General features: G+C 41.2%; 1 protein-coding gene across 4 annotated transcripts in view; it reads left to right on the top strand.

Annotated features, from left to right (window-relative positions):
• The first annotated feature begins 7,048 nt into the window (after window positions 1-7,048).
• Window positions 7,049-19,881, top strand: part of LOC139761305 (palmitoyl-protein thioesterase ABHD10, mitochondrial-like) — a 38,994-nt gene continuing 26,161 nt past the window's right edge. For 2 of the 4 annotated variants that reach the window (XM_071685349.1, XM_071685353.1), the window contains exons 1-2: window positions 7,050-7,339; window positions 10,643-10,775. In XM_071685349.1, the coding sequence (XP_071541450.1) occupies window positions 10,644-10,775 (132 nt within the window). In that variant the 5' untranslated portion in view covers window positions 7,050-7,339; window position 10,643. Of the gene's footprint in view, window positions 7,340-10,642; window positions 10,776-19,881 lie in introns of all 4 variants that reach the window. The other 2 variants (XM_071685352.1, XM_071685350.1) reach the window with 2 other exon arrangements.

The following is a 19,881-nucleotide window of genomic DNA, read 5'->3' as shown; positions in this document are numbered from 1 at the left end:
CCGCGCAAGCCGAAACAGAAGAATCAACCTCAGAAGGCTTTCCTTGTGTTTACCACACACACACACACACACACACACACACACACACAACCTTCCGGTAACGCTTGTTTACCAATAGAGTCTTGGCTACGTCTCTTCCTTGTATATCAACTGACTGTTCTACGTCTTCTATCCCATCCTTGTATCTCCCCTGACGATGTGATCGTTACATGAAAGTGCACTTGTGAACTTATCGTGTATTTTGTTTGTTGTTTTTTTTTGCACATACAATACTACGTGCACCATTCTGACCTCTTGCAATATATATCAGGGAGTGGATTTGGCAGCGGATGGAACCATGGAAGCGGAAATGAGGCACAGGGTGGGGGAGGGGGCGAAGGTTCTGGGAGCGTTGAGGAATGTGTGGAAGGCGAGAACATTATCTCGGAGAGCAAAAATGGGTATGTTTGAAGGAATAATGGTTCCAACAATGTTTTATGGATGCGAGGCATGGGCGATAGATAGGGTTGTGCGAAGGAGGTGGATGTGCTGGAATTGAAATGTTTGAGGACAATATGTGGTGTGAGGTGGTTTGATCGAGTAAGTAATGAAAGGGTAAGAGAGATGTGTGGTAATGAAAAGAGTGTGGTTGACAGAGCAGAAGAGGGTGTTTTGAAATGGCTTGGTCACATGGAGAGAAAGAGTGAGGAAAGATTGACAAAGAAGATATACATGTCAAAGGTGGAGGGAACGAGAAGTGGGAGACCAAATTGGAGGTGGAAAGATCAAGTGAAAAAGATTTTGAGCTATCGGGGCCGGAGGGTGAAAGGCGTGCAAGGATTAGAGTGAATTGGAACGATATAGTATACCGAGGATCGACGTGCTGTCAATGGAATAGAATGAATTGGAACGATGTGGTATACCGGGGTCGACGTGCTGTCAATGGATTGAACCAGGGCATGTTAAGCGTCTGGGGTAAACCATGGAACGTTTTGTGGGGCCTGGATGTGGAAAGGGAGCTGTGGTTTCGGTGCATTATACATGACAGCTAGTCTGAGTGGACGAATGTGGCCTTTGTTGTCCTTTCCTAGCGCTACTTCGGGCGCACGCAGGGGGTGGGGGTTGTCATTTCATGTGTGGCGGGGTGGTGACGGTAATGAATGAAGACAGCATGTTTGAATATATGCATGTGTATATATGTATATGTCTGTGTATGTATATGTATGTATACGTTGAAATGTATTGGTATGTATATGTGCATGTGTGGGCGTTTATGTATATACATGTGGGTGGGTTGTGCTACCTCGCTAACGCGGGAAACCGCGACAAAGTATAATAAATGTAATATATATATATATATATATATATATATATATATATATATATATATATATATATATATATATATATAATTTCTTATGTATTATAATTGATCACCGTTTGCCGCGTCAGCGAAGTAGCGCCAGGAAATAGACGAAGAAGGATTGGCCCATCCACTCATATACATATATATATATATATATATATATATATATATATATATATATATATATATATATATATATATATATATATATATATTTCTCATATGTATATATATGTATGTGTGTGTGTGTGTGTGTGTATATGTGCGTATGTATGTGTGTGTGTGTGTGTGTGTGTGTGTGTGTATATGTATATATATATATGTATATTATCCCTGGGGATAGGGGTGAAAGAATACTTCCCACGTATTCCTCGCGTGTCGTAGAAAGCGACTAGAGGGGACGGGAGCGGGGGGCCAGAAATCCTCCCCTCCTTGTATTAACTTTCTAAAATGGGAAACAGAAGAAGGAGTCACGCGGGGAGTGCTCATCCTCCTCGAAGGCTCAGAGTGGGGTGCCTAAATGTGTGTGGATGTAACCAAGATGTGAAAAAAGGAGAGATAGGTAGTATGTTTGAGGAAAGGAACCTGGATGTTTTGGCTCTGAGTGAAACGAAGCTCAAGGGTAAAGGGGAAGAGTGGTTTGGGAATGTCTGGGGAGTAAAGTCAGGGGTTAGTGAGAGGACAAGAGCAAGGGAAGGAGTAGCAATACTCCTGAAACAGGAGTTGTGGGAGTATGTGATAGAGTGTAAGAAAGTAAATTCTCGATTAATATGGGTAAAACTGAAAGTTGATGGAGAGAGGTGGGTGATTATTGGTGAATATGCACCTGGGCATGAGAAGAAAGATCAAGAGAGGCAAGTGTTTTGGGAGCAGCTGAATGAGTGTGTTAGTGGTTTTGATGCACGAGACCGGGTCATAGTGATGGGTGATTTGAATGCAAAGGTGAGTAATGTGGCAGTTGAGGGAATAATTGGTATACATGGGGTGTTCAGTGTTGTAAATGGAAATGGTGAAGAGCTTGTAGATTTATGTGCTGAAAAAGGACTGATGATTGGGAATACCTGGTTTAAAAAGCGAGATATACATAAGTATACTTATGTAAGTAGGAGAGATGACCAGAGAGCGTTATTGGATTACGTGTTAATTGACAGGCGTGCGAAAGAGAGACTTTTGGATGTTAATGTGCTGAGAGGTGCAACTGGAGGGATGTCTGATCATTATCTTGTGGAGGCTAAGGTGAAGATTTGTATGGGTTTTCAGAAAAGAAGAGTGAATGTTGGGGTGAAGAGGGTGGTGAGAGTAAGTGAGCTTGAGAAGGAGACCTGTGTGAGGAAGTACCAGGAGAGACTGAGTACAGAATGGAAAAAGGTGAGAACAATGGAAGTAAGGGGAGTGGGGGAGGAATGGAATGTATTTAGGGAATCAGTGATGGATTGCGCAAAAGATGCTTGTAGCATGAGAAGAGTGGGAGGTGGGTTGATTAGAAAGGGTAGTGAGTGGTGGGATGAAGAAGTAAGAGTATTAGTGAAAGAGAAGAGAGAGGCATTTGGACGATTTTTGCAGGGAAAAAATGCAATTGAGTGGGAGATGTATAAAAGAAAGAGACAGGAGGTCAAGAGAAAGGTGCAAGAGGTGAAAAAAAGGGCAAATGAGAGTTGGGGTGAGAGAGTATCATTAAATTTTAGGGAGAATAAAAAGATGTTCTGGAAGGAGGTAAATAAAGTGCGTAAGACAAGGGAGCAAATGGGAACTTCAGTGAAGGGCGCAAATGGGGAGGTGACAACAAGTAGTGGTGATGTGAGAAGGAGATGGAGTGAGTATATTGAAGGTTTGTTGAATGTGTTTGATGATAGAGTGGCAGATATAGGGTGTTTTGGTCGAGGTGGTGTGCAAAGTGAGAGGGTTAGGGAAAATGATTTGGTAAACAGAGAAGAGGTAGTGAAAGCTTTGCGGAAGATGAAAGCCGGCAAGGCAGCAGGTTTGGATGGTATTGCAGTGGAATTTATTAAAAAAAGGGGGTGACTGTATTGTTGACTGGTTGGTAAGGTTATTTAATGTATGTATGACTCATGGTGAGGTGCCTGAGGATTGGCGGAATGCGTGCATAGTGCCATTGTACAAAGGCAAAGGGGATAAGAGTGAGTGCTCAAATTACAGAGGTATAAGTTTGTTGAGTATTCCTGGTAAATTATATGGGAGGGTATTGATTGAGAGGGTGAAGGCATGTACAGAGCATCAGATTGGGGAAGAGCAGTGTGGTTTCAGAAGTGGTAGAGGATGTGTGGATCAGGTGTTTGCTTTGAAGAATGTATGTGAGAAATACTTAGAAACGCAAATGGATTTGTATGTAGCATTTATGGATCTGGAGAAGGCATATGATAGAGTTGATAGAGATGCTCTGTGGAAGGTATTAAGAATATATGGTGTGGGAGGAAAGTTGTTAGAAGCAGTGAAAAGTTTTTATCGAGGATGTAAGGCATGTGTACGTGTAGGAAGAGAGGAAAGTGATTGGTTCTCAGTGAATGTAGGTTTGCGGCAGGGGTGTGTGATGTCTCCATGGTTGTTTAATTTGTTTATGGATGGGGTTGTTAGGGAGGTAAATGCAAGAGTTTTGGAAAGAGGGGCAAGTATGAAGTCTGTTGGGGATGAGAGAGCTTGGGAAGTGAGTCAGTTGTTGTTCGCTGATGATACAGCGCTGGTGGCTGATTCATGTGAGAAACTGCAGAAGCTGGTGACTGAGTTTGGAAAAGTGTGTGGAAGAAGAAAGTTAAGAGTAAATGTGAATAAGAGCAAGGTTATTAGGTACAGTAGGGTTGAGGGTCAAGTCAATTGGGAGGTGAGTTTGAATGGAGAAAAACTGGAGGAAGTGAAGTGTTTTAGATATCTGGGAGTGGATCTGGCAGCGGATGGAACCATGGAAGCGGAAGTGGATCATAGGGTGGGGGAGGGGGCGAAAATCCTGGGGGCCTTGAAGAATGTGTGGAAGTCGAGAACATTATCTCGGAAAGCAAAAATGGGTATGTTTGAAGGAATAGTGGTTCCAACAATGTTGTATGGTTGCGAGGCGTGGGCTATGGATAGAGTTGTGCGCAGGAGGATGGATGTGCTGGAAATGAGATGTTTGAGGACAATGTGTGGTGTGAGGTGGTTTGATCGAGTGAGTAACGTAAGGGTAAGAGAGATGTGTGGAAATAAAAAGAGCGTGGTTGAGAGAGCAGAAGAGGGTGTTTTGAAGTGGTTTGGGCACATGGAGAGGATGAGTGAGGAAAGATTGACCAAGAGGATATATGTGTCGGAGGTGGAGGGAACAAGGAGAAGAGGGAGACCAAATTGGAGGTGGAAAGATGGAGTGAAAAAGATTTTGTGTGATCGGGGCCTGAACATGCAGGAGGGTGAAAGGAGGGCAAGGAATAGAGTGGATTGGAGCGATGTGGTATACCGGGGTTGACGTGCTGTCAGTGGATTGAATCAGGGCATGTGAGGCGTCTGGGGTAAACCATGGAAAGCTGTGTAGGTATGTATATTTGCGTGTGTGGACGTATGTATATACATGTGTATGGGGGGGGGGGCCATTTCTTTCGTCTGTTTCCTTGCGCTACCTCGCAAACGCGGTAGACAGCGACAAATTATAATAAATATAAATAAAAATAATATATATATATATATATATATATATATATATATATATATATATATATATATATACATAAACGCCCTTACACGCTCATATACATACACATATCAACATAAACACATATACATACGTAAACATACACATACATATACACACAAGTACATATTCATACTTGCTTGCCTTCATCCAAACAGGCGCTACCCCACCCTACAGGAAACAGCATCACGAGGCAGCGCCAGGAAAACAGACAATAAAGGCCACAGTTCACACTCAGTCTCTAGCTGTCATGTGTAATGCACCGAAACCACAACTCCCTTTCCACATCCAGGCCCCACACAACTTTCCATGATTTACCCCAGTCGCTTCACATGCCCTGGTTCAATCCATTGACAGCACGTCGACCCCGGTATACCACATCGTTCCAATTCACTCTATTCCTTGCACGCATTTCACCCTCCTGTATGTTCAGGCCCCAATCGCTCAAAATCTTTTTCACTCCTTCCTTCCACCTCCTATTTGGTCTCTCGCTTGTTCCCTCCACCTCTGACACATATATCCTCTTGGTCAATCTTTCCTCACATTCTCTCCATGTGACCAAACCATTTCAAAACACCCTTTTCTGCTCTCTCAACCACACTCTTTTTATTACCACTCATCTCTCTTACCCTTTCATTACTTACTCGATCCAACCACCTCACACCACATATTGTCCTCAAACATCTCATTTCCAACACACACCCTCCTCCGCACAACTCTATAGCCCACGCCTCGCAACCATATAACATTGTTGTAGCTAACTATTCCTTCAAACAGACCCATTTTTTCGCTCTCCAAATTGTAAGGAAAATGATTCACAGCGAGACAATAACAAAAGATGTAATTTGTAATTCTTACATTAGGACGAAGATTTCTATCCTAGTATTACCGATAACCTTGTAGCTCTACTCTCTGTGACTGATAACACTGAGTTATCTACAAAGATTAGGAGGAAGGGATAACATTACGAGCACCTCAGTACTATGATGACCCCATACTGAAAGATGTCTATAGCCAGAAGAAAAGGTAAGGAATATAAACACCTTTCCAACTCCTCAAATCTAAGAGGGATTTCAAGTTTCGTTTGCAGCAAGTAAGCAGCGAGGGAGGGATTTATGCAAATGACAGACAAGACGACTAATAAATATGTAACAGAAAAAAACAGTCCTTTGAGGCAATGCCTAATGGAGTATAGGCAGAATCATTCGTAAGATAGATAATTACATTTCACCTTAGATGAATGAACTAATTACGAAATGGACTTATGTTTTTTTTTAAGCTAATGATAGAAATGATCTCGCCCAAACTATACGAATCAAACGACATTAATAATTTCACTTGAATATGATGTATCCCTCACTGGGTCATAGCCCCCAGGAAGGATTGTACGACTTATAATACCATTATACTTATAAATTGTACTTCGTAATCCATCGTGAGACACAGTTACTTTGATGGTGTCATGGAGAGAATGAATATATCGAACATGATATATTGTAATGCTCAAAATTGATGAGATGTAAGTTAATGCTGGCTCCTGGTCAGCACAGGTAGGAAACAAAATCACATGATTTATCTTGGGTTAATAATGATAGCGAGATTTTCATAAGATTTCGTTCACCTGTATAGGTATAGCTTAATGGAACCATCTTCCATTATCAGTCAAACTCAAGATGTTTTCAAGGATCAAGTGAATTCGTCTACTTTGGAATAAATTAGTTTGAATAACCTAAATGTGTATATAACAAACTTAATTCCTCCATGATGGTGCCCGGATCATTTCTTTAGTAATACTTTTGGTTATTAAGAACTGAATCTCTTCTATGTCTATCTAGTTCATTTTGTATCGCTGTATCTCTATGAATTATCTGGATGGTGCCATCATTAAATATAAGTATTTTTAAGTATTCTCAAGTATTCTAAGTGGACAATAAATCTTGCCAGAGAAACTTTGATTCAAATCCGGATTTTTCGTAACAGAAGTAGCTGTAAATCCGGATTCTCCTTACCCGAACGGATTGTAAAATCAGATTCGGCTTTGTTTGTATACAAGAGAAAGTCCATGACCTTGTGTGTGTTATTGCGTCAGTGCCGGCCTCTCCTTTCTGTTTCTTAATATTCCAAATAAGCTAAAAAAATATCCAGTGACGTCCATCTTGATTGATTAAGACGCGACCTGATTGTAATCATTGTAATATTGTGATTACTTTCTGCTCATTTATCCCGGTAATTCAATTGAAAGACTTAACTCCTCCCTCCCTTTGATCCCTCAGTTTGACTCTGTACACCCTTATCGGAGTGGAGAGATACTTCTCATCATCTAAGTAAGGCTTTAATTAACTCTGAAATAATACATTAGTGGGTAATTATTTCACTTCCTCTGATTTATGTTGAAGGCTCCAGTTCACAGAGTACGCATCAAGGCCGGGACTTTATTGAAATATAGAGAATTATGAAAGGGTAAAAAGAAAAGGGAAAGTATTTAAGAATTGTGGAGGACGGGAAAGACCTGTCTTTTAAAAACTGTGTCAGGTCTTAGATATTGGGAAAGACATGAAAAGGTAGAGAATTCCAAGGCTTCGACGTGTAGGGAAAGAAGTAGGTAGCAAAACGGCCCACCCCTCCGTTGCGTTGCCTAGACGTGTAAGGAAAGAAACAGGTAGCAAAACCGCTCACCCCTCCGTTGCGTTACCAAGACGTGTAGGGAGAGAAGCAGGTAGCAAAACGGCCCACCTCTCCGTTGCGTTGCCTAGACGTGTAGGGAAAGAAGCAAGTAGCAAAACGGCCCACCCCTCCGTTGCGTTGCCTAGACGTGTAGGGAAAGAAGCAGGTAACAAGACGGCCCACCCCTCCGTTGCGTTTCCTAGACGTGTAGGGAAAGAAGCAGGTATCAAGACGGCCCACCCTTAATGTTGCCTTGCCAATGGCCACCTCGATTATTGTTTAAAGATTGATAGCAAATTGGTCTTTTGTGAAAAATGAGTAGTTTGTGATGTAAGAATGACTGTCTTGTATAGCAAATACCGTAGTTACTTCTGTATTTTAAGATTAGATGTGAACACAAAGATAGGGAGTGCTTTGAAAATTAGGTTGGATATATGAGAGATTCAGAATGCCTACTGGTTCATTATCAACCCAGGCTTGGAGATTGAATTCATGCAAGATGACATAATAAGTTTCTAATTTGAGTCTTGGGTGACGATTAAGATTAGATTCTAAGTTAGGTTGAAGCTTTAGGTAAAAGTGGGCTAGGTTAGATTAGATCATTAGTTTTCAATGTGAAGACTAATGTTAGTTCTTTCTGTTAATTCTAGGCTAGGCTTTAATGATAGGTCCTAGGTTAGGATAAGTTTTAAGGATTTTTTTTTATATTAGATTCGGTCCATAAGTTAAGTTCTAGATCAAGTCTTGGATTAAATCATAGGTTAGGGTAGGTTACTTAGTTACATCTGAGGTTAGGTTTGGTTATGCCCCAGGATGTCCTGAGGTTAGTTGTCTATTTTTGGTTAGGACTGAGATTAGATTTGTTGATGAAAGTCCCTAGATTCAGTCCATAGGAATCTAAGATGGCTTCATAAGTCAAGGCCTAGTTTACATTAGGTTTATTTCAAGAGTACTGATTGCTGACCTGAATGTTACTTAGGACCCAACTTAATTATCGTACTTAGTCCTTACTCGAAGGACCTGACCAAGGACTTATAGGAATTAACTTAGAACTTAAGCTAGAGTGTAACTTGACCAAGGAACTTAACATCAGGATTTAACCCTGGACGTCTACTCCACATAACTTAACCAAACAAAACCAGACTAAATCTAGGGTATAACTTAGACCACAAGACATAATTTTAGACATACTTTAGGAACTGAACCTAACCTAGGTAAGTAAGAAATTAACCTAAGTTATACTAGTTTAACTGAGGGTTACTTTACTGGACATAACTTAGGCAAATAAGAAATTCACTGAATTTAAAGTAGCTTAACCTAAGCCATAACCTGATTTAGGTAAATATGAAATTTATCTCAGTTGAACTAGCTTAAGCTAGTCTAAACCTAGCATTACCCTACATTTACCCTATGGTCTTAACCTAAAACCCACCTTATTGTTTTAGCTAAGGAAAAAATTTAATCACATCTGAGCTTTTGCATGATACGTGTTATTCTCACTTAGAGATACTCCCAAAATACCATATTTTATTTATTATACTTTGTCGCTGTCTCCCGTGTTAGCAAGGTAGTGCAAGGAAACAGATGAAAGAATGGCCCAACCCACCCACATACATATGTATTTACATACACGTCCACACACACACATATACATACCTATACATCTCAGTATATACGTATATATACACACACAGACATATACATAAGTATACATGTACATAGTTCATACTGTCTGCCCTTATTGATTCCCGTCGCCACCTTGCTACACATGAAATGAAAACAACCTCCCCCCACATGTGCGCGAGGTAACGCTAGTAAAAGACAACATAGGCCACATTCGTTCACACTCAGTCTCTAGCTATCATGTATAATGCACCAAGCCACAGCTCCCTTTCCATATCCAGGCCCCACAAAACTTTCCATGGTTTACCCCAGATGCTTCATATGCCCTGGTTCAATCCATTGACAGCACGTCGACCCTGGTATACCACATTGTTCCAATTCACTCTATTCCTTGCATGCCTTTCACCCTCCTGCATGTTCAGGCCCCGATCACTCGAAATCTTTTTCACTCCATCTTTCCACCTCCAATTAGGTCTCCCACTTCTCCTTGTTTCCTCCACCTCTGACACATATATCCTCTTGGTCAATCTTTCCTCACTCATTCTCTCCATGTGACCAAACCATTTCAAAACACCCTCTTCTGCTCTCTCAACCACACTCTTTTTATTACCACGCATCTCTCTTACCCTATTATTACTTACTCGATCAACCCACCTCACATCACATATTGTCCTCATACATCTCATTTCCAGCACATCCACCCTCCTCCACACAACTCTATCTATAGCCCACGCCTCGCAGCCATATAACGTTGTTGGAACCACTATTCCTTCAAAAATACCCATTTTTGCTTTCCAAGATAAAGTTCTCAACTTCCACACATTTTTCAATGCTCCCAGAACTTTCGCCCCCTCCCCCACCCTATGATTTACTTCCACTTCCATGGTTCCATCCGCTGCCAGATCCACTCCCAGATATCTAAAACACTTCACTTCCTCCAGTTTTTCTCCATTCAAACTTACCTCCCAATTGACTCGTCCCTCAACCCTACTGTACCTAATAATCTTGCTCTTTTCCACAGTTACTCTCAGCTTTCTTCTTTCACACACTTTACCAAAATACATTGTAATGAATTTTGTATGTACATGGCATCCAAATCAAGGTAAGATACTTTAGCTTGAATTTAGATATAAGTTAATGTAACCTAAGCTTATTTAGTCCAGTGTAGGTTAGGTTTGGCTGCCAAATCTATACAAAATTCCTTGTATATATATATATTCCAGGTATATATTTTCATATTTTCCATGCCATTATTTTGTTTGTACTCTGGCAGTTTCACTCTTTAGGACTATATTGTGGACTGAAGGTTGATTCAGACTCTTTTTTTCCCATTCAAACAGGATGAAGATGGTATTTGGCATGCCCCAAGTCTTACAGAGGGTGAAGTTCCTCGGTTGTTCTTATAAGCCCTTAGTATCGTCTCTGAAGAACTTTCATATGTCCGCTGCTGAACCAGAAACCCAGTTCCATGAGGTGAGTAAGGTTCTCATGGTATTTATGTAACCATATTGATTTTGCCAGTGTTGCCGGTAGGTACTGTATAGATTGAAAGTTTTGGTACCCTAGTGTTAAAGTTGTTTAATGAGGAACTTTTACCTGTGTTTTACATCTGATTATATTCACTTAGTTAATTTTACATATTGATCTATTTATGTCGCATCTCACATTGATTAATCATTTGTCCTTACTCAGGTATGCTGATGTGAGCTTAAAGAGTTTAATAGCTTTACTCTAGAATGAGCTTTCTAACTTTAGTCTTAATGTTAGATTTCCTGTAAAATGAAAAGGTTCTTAAATGCCTTCATTCAAATGTCTGCAAGACTCATTTTCCATGCAGTGAGGGTGTTATTATATCTATCTATCTATCTGTCTGTACCTTTGATGCCCAATCCCTCCAGGAACTCCCATCAAGGGGTGGGCTTGACAAAACATCTCCACTTATCCCTGTCCTTACCTGCCTCCCTCACATACACCATTTCACACATTCTTCCACCATTTCTCTTCCTCCAGTATTCCTCCACCCTAGTTGCTCATGTCAGAAGTGTTCTTCTCACACCAACCCCTTTGATTGTAATATCTCTCATACGCTTTCCTTGTAAACTTCCAGTCTTGCATTCTTTCCACATGACCAAATCACTTCATAGTATTACATTTCAGCATTCTACCACTCCACAATTCATTCTTTTTGCATTCCATGCCATACCACATATCTCATTTCTTTCTTCATTCCATGCTCTTCTCAAATAGCTCATATCCACAGCCTGGATTCTTAACCTCTGTGACTCACTCCATGTTGATGTTTCTGTTGTATAGGTCAGGGTTGGGAGGGCTATGCTGCCCCTTAATCCTATCTTCACTTCCATACTTACACCTCTACCCTTCATCATTCTATTAAGGGACTCAATGACTCTTCTACCCTGTACTGCTCTCCCTTATCCCTCCTTCCATATCACCAAATTTATCCAAGATAGCTCCTAAATGCTTAAAATCTCTCACTTCTTCCAGTCTTTTTTCCCTTATATTCAAAGCACAATTTAGTACATTGTCTTCTTTCACTCTGTATGGTTTTACAAAATCTATACTTTTACTTGCATTCACTTTCAATCATCTATGCTTACACATCATAAAATGCACTTACAACCTTCTGCATTTCTTCTTCACTCTCAGCAAACAATGCACTATCATCCACAAATAGGCTTGCCACTATCCATCATATATTACCCCCACACTCCATCTCTGTACCACATTTCATTAGTTTTGCTTTCATCTCTCTTATCACTCCATCCATGTATATATTAAAAAGCCATGTTGACATCACATAGCCCTGCCTCACACCTGCATGTATCCCAAAGCTTTTGCTCAACTCTCCATCTACTCTTACACTTGCATTTGCTCCTCTATGCAAGGCTTTCACACTGTCCAACAGTTGTTCCCCAGCAACAAATATCCTTAGCACATCCCATAAAGCATTCCACTTGACTCTGTCATACGTTTTCAAGCTGGATACAACTTCTTACCTTTTGTTGATACTCTTCTATGGTCATCTTTACCACAAAAATAAGATCCACACATCCCCTATCTTTCCTAAAGACCCTTGCTCTTTGTTTATTCTGCATTCAGTCACTTCCATCACTGTATCAATTAATATTCTTGCATACACTTTTCCTTGTATACTTAACAGACTTTTTTTTTTTTTTTTTTTTTTTTTTGCCGCTGTCTCCCGCGTTTGCGAGGTAGCGTAAGGAAACAGACGAAAGAAATGGCCCAACCCACCCCCATACACATGTATATACATACGTCCACACACGCAAATATACATACCTACACAGCTTTCCATGGTTTACCCCAGACACTTCACATGCCCTGATTCAATCCACTGACAGCACGTCAACCCCGGTATACCACATCGCTCCAATTCACTCTATTCCTTGCCCTCCTTTCACCCTCCTGCATGTTCAGGCCCCGATCACTCAAAATCTTTTTCACTCCATCTTTCCACCTCCAATTTGGTCTCCCTCTTCTCCTCGTTCCCTCCACCTCCGACACATATATCCTCTCGGTCAATCTTTCCTCACTCATTCTCTCCATGTGCCCAAACCATTTCAAAACACCCTCTTCTGCTCTCTCAACCACGCTCTTTTTATTTCCACACATCTCTCTTACCGTTACGGTACTTACTCGATCAAACCACCTCACACCACACATTGTCCTCAAACATCTCATCTCCAGCACATCCATCCTCCTGCGCACCACTCTATCCATAGCCCACGCCTCGCAACCATACAACATTGTTGGAACCACTATTCCTTCAAACATACCCATTTTTGCTTTCCGAGATAATGTTCTCGACTTCCACACATTCTTCAAGGCTCCCAGAATTTTCGCCCCCTCCCCCACCCTATGATCCACTTCCGCTTCCATGGTTCCATCCGCTGCCAGATCCACTCCCAGATATCTAAAACACTTTACTTCCTCCAGTTTTTCTCCATTCAAACTCACCTCCCAATTGACTTGACCCTCAACCCTACTTGAACCTCAACCCTACTGTACTTAATAACCTTGCTCTTATTCACATTTACTCTTAACTTTCTTCTTTCACATACTTTACCAAACTCAGTCACCAGCTTCTGCAGTTTCTCACATGAATCAGCCACCAGCGCTGTATCATCAGCGAACAACAACTGACTCACTTCCCAAGCTCTCTCATCCCCAACAGACTTCATACTTGCCCCTCTTTCCAAAACTCTTGCATTCACCTCCCTAACAACCCCATCCATAAACAAATTAAACAACCATGGAGACATCACACATCCCTGCCGCAAACCTACATTCACTGAGAACCAATCACTTTCCTCTCTTCCTACATGTACACATGCCGTATATCCTCGATAAAAACTTTTCACTGCTTCTAACAACTTGCCTCCCACACCATATATTCTTAATACCTTCCACAGAGCATCTCTATCAACTCTATCATATGCCTTCTCCAGATCCATAAATGCTACATACAAATCCATTTGCTTTTCTAAGTATTTCTCACATACATTCTTCAAAGCAAACACCTGATCCACACATCCTCTACCACTTCTGAAACCACACTGCTCTTCCCCAATCTGATGCTCTGTACATGCCTTCACCCTCTCAATCAATACCCTCCCATATAATTTACCAGGAATACTCAACAAACTTATACCTCTGTAATTTGAGCACTCACTCTTATCCCCTTTGCCTTTGTACAATGGCACTATGCACGCATTCCGCCAATCCTCAGGCACCTCACCATGAGTCATACATACATTAAATAACCTTACCAACCAGTCAACAATACAGTCACCCCATTAACAGACTTATTTCCTTATAATTGCTACATACATCCTTAGCACATTTTCCTGTGAATAAAGGAAATAATAGCTTCCTCCCAATCCTCAGACACAACTTCCTCTTTCCATGCTAAATTACATGTCAGATGCATCCACTCTATCACAGTTTCTCCTCCATACTTCAGCATTTCAGCCATAATCCCATCCACTCCAGGTGCCTTTCTTACCTTCAGCCTCATTATTGACCTTCTTACCTCCCTTTTTGCTGTAGGCCCATGCACTTGCATCCTCTTCCTTTCATCCTCCACTTGTTCCCTCTTCCTTCCATCCTCCGTACCCATGCATGTAACAACTGGTGCCTCCCCTTCTCCCATATTCAGTGGTTTTTCAAAGTACTCTTTTCATCGTCCTTTCTCTTCCTCCTTTTGATTCAGCAACTCCCCTTCCTTAATTGTCACATTAACATTTCCACCCTTACATCCACCACTTTCCTTTTTCACCTCCTTCCAGTATAGTTTCTTATTATCCCAAAACTTTTCCCCTAACTTTCTTCCAGAATCTTCATCATCTCTTTCTTTGCTTTCCTCTATCAGCTTCTTAACATTTTGCTTACACATTTTATATTCTTCCCTCTTCCTTTGCTGAAATTCTGCTGATACATTCCGTTTGTGTGAATAAATTGTACATTTCCTTTTCCATAGCCAGAGGTTGAACCATTATGTGACATTCATTTTTTTCATTCATTTCAAGCTAAAAGTTTGTTTTCTAAATTGTTTCTTACATTTTTCATATGTATATATATGTATGTGTGTGTGTGTGTGTGTATGTGCGTATGTGTGTGTATGTGTGTGTGTGTGTATATGTATATATATATGTATATTATCCCTGGGGATAGGGGTGAAAGAATACCTCCCACGTATTCCTCGCGTGTCGTAGAAAGCGACTAGAGGGGACGGGAGCGGGGGGCCGGAAATCCTCCCCTCCTTGTATTAACTTTCTAAAATGGGAAACAGAAGAAGGAGTCACGCGGGGAGTGATCATCCTCCTCGAAGGCTCAGAGTGGGGTGCCTAAATGTGTGTGGATGTAACCAAGATGTGAAAAAAGGAGAGATAGGTAGTATGTTTGAGGAAAGGAACCTGGATGTTTTGGCTCTGAGTGAAACGAAGCTCAAGGGTAAAGGGGAAGAGTGGTTTGGAAATGTCTGGGGAGTGAAGTCAGGGGTTAGTGAGAGGACAAGAGCAAGGGAAGGAGTAGCAATACTCCTGAAACAGGAGTTGTGGGAGTATGTGATAGAATGTAAGAAAGTAAATTCTCGATTAATATGGGTAAAATTGAAAGTTGATGGAGAGAGGTGGGTGATTATTGGTGCATATGCACCTGGGCATGAGAAGAAAGATCATGAGAGGCAAGTGTTTTGGGAGCAGCTGAATGAGTGTGTTAGCGGTTTTGATGCACGAGACCGGGTTATAGTGATGGGTGATTTGAATGCAAAGGTGAGTAATGTGGCAGTTGAGGGAATAATTGGTATGCATGGGGTGTTCAGTGTTGTAAATGGAAATGGTGAAGAGCTTGTAGATTTATGTGCTGAAAAAGGACTGATGATTGGGAATACCTGGTTTAAAAAGCGAGATATACATAAGTATACTTATGTAAGTAGGAGAGATGGCCAGAGAGCGTTATTGGATTACGTGTTAATTGACAGGCGTGCGAAAGAGAGACTTTTGGATGTTAATGTGCTGAGAGGTGCAACTGGAGGGATGTCTGATCATTATCTTGTGGAGGCTAAGGTGAAGATTAGTATGGGTTTTCAGAAAAGAGGAGTGAATGTTGGGGTGAAGAAGGTGGTGAGAGTAAGTGAGCTTGGGAAGGAGACCTGTGTGGGGAAGTACCAGGAGAGACTGTGTACAGAATGGAAAAAGGTGAGAACAATGGAAGTAAGGGGAGTGGGGGAGGAATGGGATGTATTTAGGGAATCAGTGATGGATTGCGCAAAAGATGCTTGTGGCATGAGAAGAGTGGGAGGTGGGCTGTTTAGAAAGGGTAGTGAGTGGTGGGATGAAGAAGTAAGAGTATTAGTGAAAGAGAAGAGAGAGGCATTTGGACGATTTTTGCAGGGAAAAAATGCAATTGAGTGGGAGAAGTATAAAAGAAAGAGACAGGAGGTCAAGAGAAAGGTGCAAGAGGTGAAAAAAAGGGCAAATGAGAGTTGGAGTGAGAGAGTATCATTAAATTTTAGGGAGAATAAAAAGATGTTCTGGAAGGAGGTAAATAGGGTGCGTAAGACAAGGGAGCAAATGGGAACTTCAGTGAAGGGCGTAAATGGGGAGGTGATAACAAGTAGCGGTGATGTGAGAAGGAGATGGAATGAGTATTTTGAAGGTTTGTTGAATGTGTCTGATGACAGAGTGGCAGATATAGGGTGTTTTGGTCGAGGTGGTGTGCAAAGTGAGAGGGTTAGGGAAAATGATTTGGTAAACAGAGAAGAGGTAGTAAAAGCTTTGCTGAAGATGAAAGCCGGCAAGGCAGCAGGTTTGGATGGTATTGCAGTGGAATTTATTAAAAAAGGGGGTGACTGTATTGTTGACTGGTTGGTAAGGTTATTTAATGTATGTATGACTCATGGTGAGGTGCCTGAGGATTGGCGGAATGCGTGCATAGTGCCATTGTACAAAGGCAAAGGGGGTAAGAGTGAGTGCTCAAATTACAGAGGTATAAGTTTGTTGAGTATTCCTGGTAAATTATATGGGAGGGTATTGATTGAGAGGGTGAAGGCATGTACAGAGCATCAGATTGGGGAAGAGCAGTGTGGTTTCAGAAGTGGTAGAGGATGTGTGGATCAGGTGTTTGCTTTGAAGAATGTATGTGAGAAATACTTAGAAAAGCAAATGGATGTGTATGTAGCATTTATGGATCTGGAGAAGGCATATGATAGAGTTGATAGAGATGCTCTGTGGAAGGTATTAAGAATATATGGTGTGGGAGGCAAGTTGTTAGAAGCAGTGAAAAGTTTTTATCGAGGATGTAAGGCATGTGTACGTGTAGGAAGAGAGGAAAGTGATTGGTTCTCAGTGAATGTAGGTTTGCGGCAGGGGTGTGTGATGTCTCCATGGTTGTTTAATTTGTTTATGGATGGGGTTGTTAGGGAGGTAAATGCAAGAGTCCTGGAAAGAGGGGCAAGTATGAAGTCTGTTGGGGATGAGAGAGCTTGGGAAGTGAGTCAGTTGTTGTTCGCTGATGATACAGCGCTGGTGGCTGATTCATGTGAGAAACTGCAGAAGCTGGTGACTGAGTTTGGTAAAGTGTGTGGAAGAAGAAAGTTAAGAGTAAATGTGAATAAGAGCAAGGTTATTAGGTACAGTAGGGGTGAGGGTCAAGTCAATTGGGAGGTGAGTTTGAATGGAGAAAAACTGGAGGAAGTGAAGTGTTTTAGATATCTGGGAGTGGATCTGTCAGCGGATGGAACCATGGAAGCGGAAGTGGATCATAGGGTGGGGGAGGGGGCGAAAATTTTGGGAGCCTTGAAAAATGTGTGGAAGTCGAGAACATTATCTCGGAAAGCAAAAATGGGTATGTTTGAAGGAATAGTGGTTCCAACAATGTTGTATGGTTGCGAGGTGTGGGCTATGGATAGAGATGTGCGCAGGAGGATGGATGTGCTGGAAATGAGATGTTTGAGGAAAATGTGTGGTGTGAGGTGGTTTGATTGAGTAAGTAACGTAAGGGTAAGAGAGATGTGTGGAAATAAAAAGAGCGTGGTTGAGAGAGCAGAAGAGGGTGTTTTGAAATGGTTTGGGCACATGGAGAGAATGAGTGAGGAAAGATTGACCAAGAGGATATATGTGTCGGAGGTGGAGGGAACGAGGAGAAGAGGGAGACCAAATTGGAGGTGGAAAGATGGAGTGAAAAAGATTTTGTGTGATCGGGGCCTGAACATGCAGGAGGGTGAAAGGAGGGCAAGGAATAGAGTGAATTGGAGCGATGTGGTATACAGGGGTTGACGTGCTGTCAGTGGATTGAATCAGGGCATGTGAAGCGTCTGGGGTAAACCATGGAAAGCTGTGTAGGTATGTATATTTGCGTGTGTGGACGTGTGTATGTGCATGTGTATGGGGGGGGTCGGGCCATTTCTTTCGTCTGTTTCCATGCGCTACCTCGCAAACGCGGGAGACAGCGACAAAGTATAAAAAAAAAAAAAAAAAAAAAAAAATTCCTATCAACCAGTCTACCGTGTGCCTTTTTATTTTCTTCCACAGCATTTATAATCTCTTCTGTCCACTGTGTATTGCCCTTTTTATTCCTATATTTCATGACCATGTATCTAACTACTAATTCTACAACCTTTAATAGTATTTCTCTAAAGATTTTAAACACCTGATTCACACATGATTGCATCCGTACATTCACTGTCCTTCCATATAAGCTTTCATTTATCTTCCTTTCATGCTCCTCTCAGCAATTTTTTGAATTGACCTCACTTGCCAACACTTTTACCTCTCCATTTTTCCTTTCGGTATACCTCCACTTCTCTCCGAGCCACATACCCACAAGAACAAAATATACTCAGTTAAAGCCTTTACTTTTCTCTTCCATCATTCCTCATCCATGTATATCTGTGGATCATCTTGTGCTAAAAAAAAAGAGTTTGCAAGGAATATACTCCTCTCAGCACAAATATCCACTAGATAATTTTCATTCTCATTTACTCCAGGCACTCCCCATTTACCACCTATCTCTCTAATTTCATCATATCCTACTTTTACGTTCATATCACCCAGTATGACCATGTTTCTTTCATTCTCAAAGCCGTATATAAAGTCATTGAAATTCCTCCAGAAAAGTTCCATTTCATCCTTACCATGTACAGTCTTCATATTCATAGGCGCATATACACATATCCAGGCATATTTTGCAAACTTTTTCATATTCATAGGCGCATATACACATATCCATACATATATCGCAAACTTAATCTTTCTTTCCACCCATAGTATTCTTGATCCATCCATCCATACTCTGTTACACCCTCCCTTACTCTTGGTGATAGCAGAATTGCATATCCTTCTTTCCCTCTTCCCCATTAATTTTCACTCATTCCCATCCATACCACACCTCCTTCCATGCCCTCCCATAACTTGCATTCATTTCCATTTTTACTCCACACACATCGATGTTACAACTTTCAAACTTCTCGACAAGCTCCTTCCTTTTACTCTCACCAGTCATCCCATTCACATTCAGTGCCATCACCCTCAATTGCTCACTATTATAGTAGCAGAATCCACAAACTCCTTAATAGCTATACCTCCACACATATGGAAAGCATTTAGATTATTGTATCACCACATGAACTAAAGCTGTTAAAGATGTTTCTTGTGTGTTGTTGATTTATTTTTGAAACATTGTTGAGTTTGTATTTGTTGTTACAGAAAGGAGTTATGAACATTTTTATCATTTGATCTTGACATTATTCTGGAAGAATAACTCAGATTGCTACCCCTGCACTTCACAGGGAAGGATTATAAGAGCATCTTCTTTAGTACTGCAGCATTAATGTGTATGAATATGCTACTGTAATATTATATTATTGTGGTTCCAACAGTGTTATATGGTTGCGAGGCGTGGGCTATAGATAGAGTTGTGTGGAGGAGGGTGGATGTGCTGGAAATGAGATGTTTGAGGACAATATGTGGTGTGAGGTGGTTTGATCGAGTAGGTAATGAAAGGGTAAGAGGGGTGTGTGGTAAAAAAAAGAGTGTGG

This window comes from Panulirus ornatus, chromosome 40, assembly GCF_036320965.1.
Source record: "Panulirus ornatus isolate Po-2019 chromosome 40, ASM3632096v1, whole genome shotgun sequence".
In the NCBI taxonomy this organism is placed as follows: domain Eukaryota; kingdom Metazoa; phylum Arthropoda; class Malacostraca; order Decapoda; family Palinuridae; genus Panulirus; species Panulirus ornatus.
Note: the sequence above shows the minus strand (reverse complement) of the source record. Positions and strands in the feature narration are given on the sequence as shown.